Source organism: Perkinsus marinus (assembly GCF_000006405.1).
Source record: "Perkinsus marinus ATCC 50983 genomic scaffold scf_1104296960410, whole genome shotgun sequence".
Lineage (NCBI taxonomy): Eukaryota > Perkinsozoa > Perkinsida > Perkinsidae > Perkinsus > Perkinsus marinus.
In genome coordinates this window covers 95,185-97,083 of record NW_003206160.1, presented here as the reverse complement: position 1 = coordinate 97,083, position 1,899 = coordinate 95,185, and the positions used below count along the sequence as shown (strand labels likewise).

The following is a 1,899-nucleotide window of genomic DNA, read 5'->3' as shown; positions in this document are numbered from 1 at the left end:
GCTGAAGACTCAAGAGACACTCCGTTGTAGATATCGAGCTGCATATGGTAGAATAAGTGCATCGTATAGGGGTGAGTACTACATTCGGGCTGAGCTGGACCATGGGCTGACTATCACTAATGGCAACGTCGTATGGTAGTGCTCTTCGTGGAGTAGAGTGGCTAGCAGTGCACTGTGGGAGCAGGTACTGTATGCAGATATGGCCGGATGCTGTGATCGATAAGCTGGGGACGAGATGGAGGCCTAGGTCTAATGCAGTGGCTCGCGGGAAAACCCATGACCATAAGACTCAAGGGGAGAAGGGAGGGGTCTATGTTGCTGACGAAGGCCACAATGCGGTGGCCTGTGGGACGGCGTATATCGTCTATGTGATGGGGTAAGGGGCTCTGGTAGGTATTGGATCACCGATGCTGTGCCGAGCTGTGATGCCCATATTGGCTGCGATGGCAGCCGGTATACCCGATGCCAAGATGGTAGCTAGCTGTGCTCCGGAGTTCGACATCTTTTGGGAGTATGTTGGCTGGAATAAGCATATGCCGCCACCGGAGGCCCCTCCAGGTTGTTTGCTATAGGGGTTGGGGCGGTCAGTGGTTGTCAGGCAAATCCGATGGCACTGGGAGATGGCGGAATTCGAGAGCGTATGATCAAGAGAACAACGAGGACGACACGTTCATGGCTACACTGTATGCTCTGGCTATCTCCTGTGGCTCGAATATTGTGGCGCGTGGCCCCATCAGGTTCATGCAGGAGAATGATGCCTTGCTAGAGCAGCTGTGGTGCAGCGTAGGAGAGTATAACCGTACCGCTGGGCATTGGACGGGTGGCAACTGCAACCCTGGGGTGTCTTGGAGTCGAGATGACTTCGTGGACCAGCTCATGCTATGGTGGCCCTTTGCCCTTATAGAGGAGGTGGGTTGTGGCATCCAGTGGCGTCGCATAATAGTGTTGGCCCACAGGTAGGAAGGTTCCGGTACCGTCCAGAGTTTATGGACAAGGGTGGAGTATACCTAGACCTGGGAGGGTACTATACCTGTGTGCAGACGAAGGAAGCCTGGGCTCAGGTGGGCTGGCTGCCCTTTAGGACAGGGGTTCTCCATAGCATGTTCCTTATCAGGCTATGATGTGTATGCTTAGTTCGATAATGTGTGGTATACCATCGGAAATAGCAGCTCTTCTACCAGCTTGCGACCCCTTCTGGGACCTGGTCGTCGACATTAAGGGGCCAGAGGCTGTGAGAGCCCAGCGGGAGTAGGCCGACCAGAGCTCCTCTGAAGTTGCTGCCAGTCTTCTTGTTATCAGGGCAATCAGGGATGCCCGTGATAGCCGCTTCGGCGAGGCTTGGCAGAGACAGCGTTTCTTCAAGCTCTACGGCAGTACGTGTGAATTCAGACCTTCTGTAGGCTACCTCATCGTACTTCTTGATCGGCTATGATTCAGCTGCCGAGATCTCGACAACTCGTTGGAACTCATGGGAGCCCTAGCAATGAGAGTAAACCAAAGAAGGCCGGCTTTGATAAGAGTATGAGCGACCCCACGGCGGCTCTTGCACATGACTTTGTAGAGGCACCGGCCTCAGCGAGGAGCTCATCTCCAACGACTACGTCCGAACATGGGGACATCCGCCCCTGCAAGGAGGTTGTGTTTGCGGCTATTGACTACTTCCATGACCAGCGAGATGTGGCCCGCATGAAACGGGGGGAAAAGTTCTATTGCCAGTAGGACTGTATCTCGTGCCTCCACTGAGAGTCTTTTCTACGACTAGATATGAGACACCAGATCTGTACCTTGGGTCGAAGCCTGGTGATGGTCGGCAGGTGTGGCTACCCAAGTTTGTGGTGACAGGCAACCTGTGTGGCGTGCGCGGCGGTTAGGGTTGGTCGGCGTTGTGTACGTGGCATG

General features: G+C 54.5%; 1 protein-coding gene across 1 annotated transcript in view; it reads left to right on the top strand.

The window, feature by feature from the left end:
- The window catches only part of Pmar_PMAR019652 (hypothetical protein), a gene marked incomplete at both ends in the record, with an annotated part of 2,454 nt that extends 583 nt beyond the window's left edge, over positions 1-1,871 (top strand). Inside the window, 9 exons of the mRNA XM_002772756.1 lie at positions 70-135; positions 185-345; positions 394-558; positions 599-683; positions 738-909; positions 957-1,061; positions 1,115-1,248; positions 1,300-1,396; positions 1,815-1,871. Coding sequence (XP_002772802.1) covers positions 70-135; positions 185-345; positions 394-558; positions 599-683; positions 738-909; positions 957-1,061; positions 1,115-1,248; positions 1,300-1,396; positions 1,815-1,871 — 1,042 coding nt within the window. The remainder of the gene's footprint in view (positions 1-69; positions 136-184; positions 346-393; positions 559-598; positions 684-737; positions 910-956; positions 1,062-1,114; positions 1,249-1,299; positions 1,397-1,814) is intronic.
- Positions 1,872-1,899: the final 28 nt, after the last annotated feature.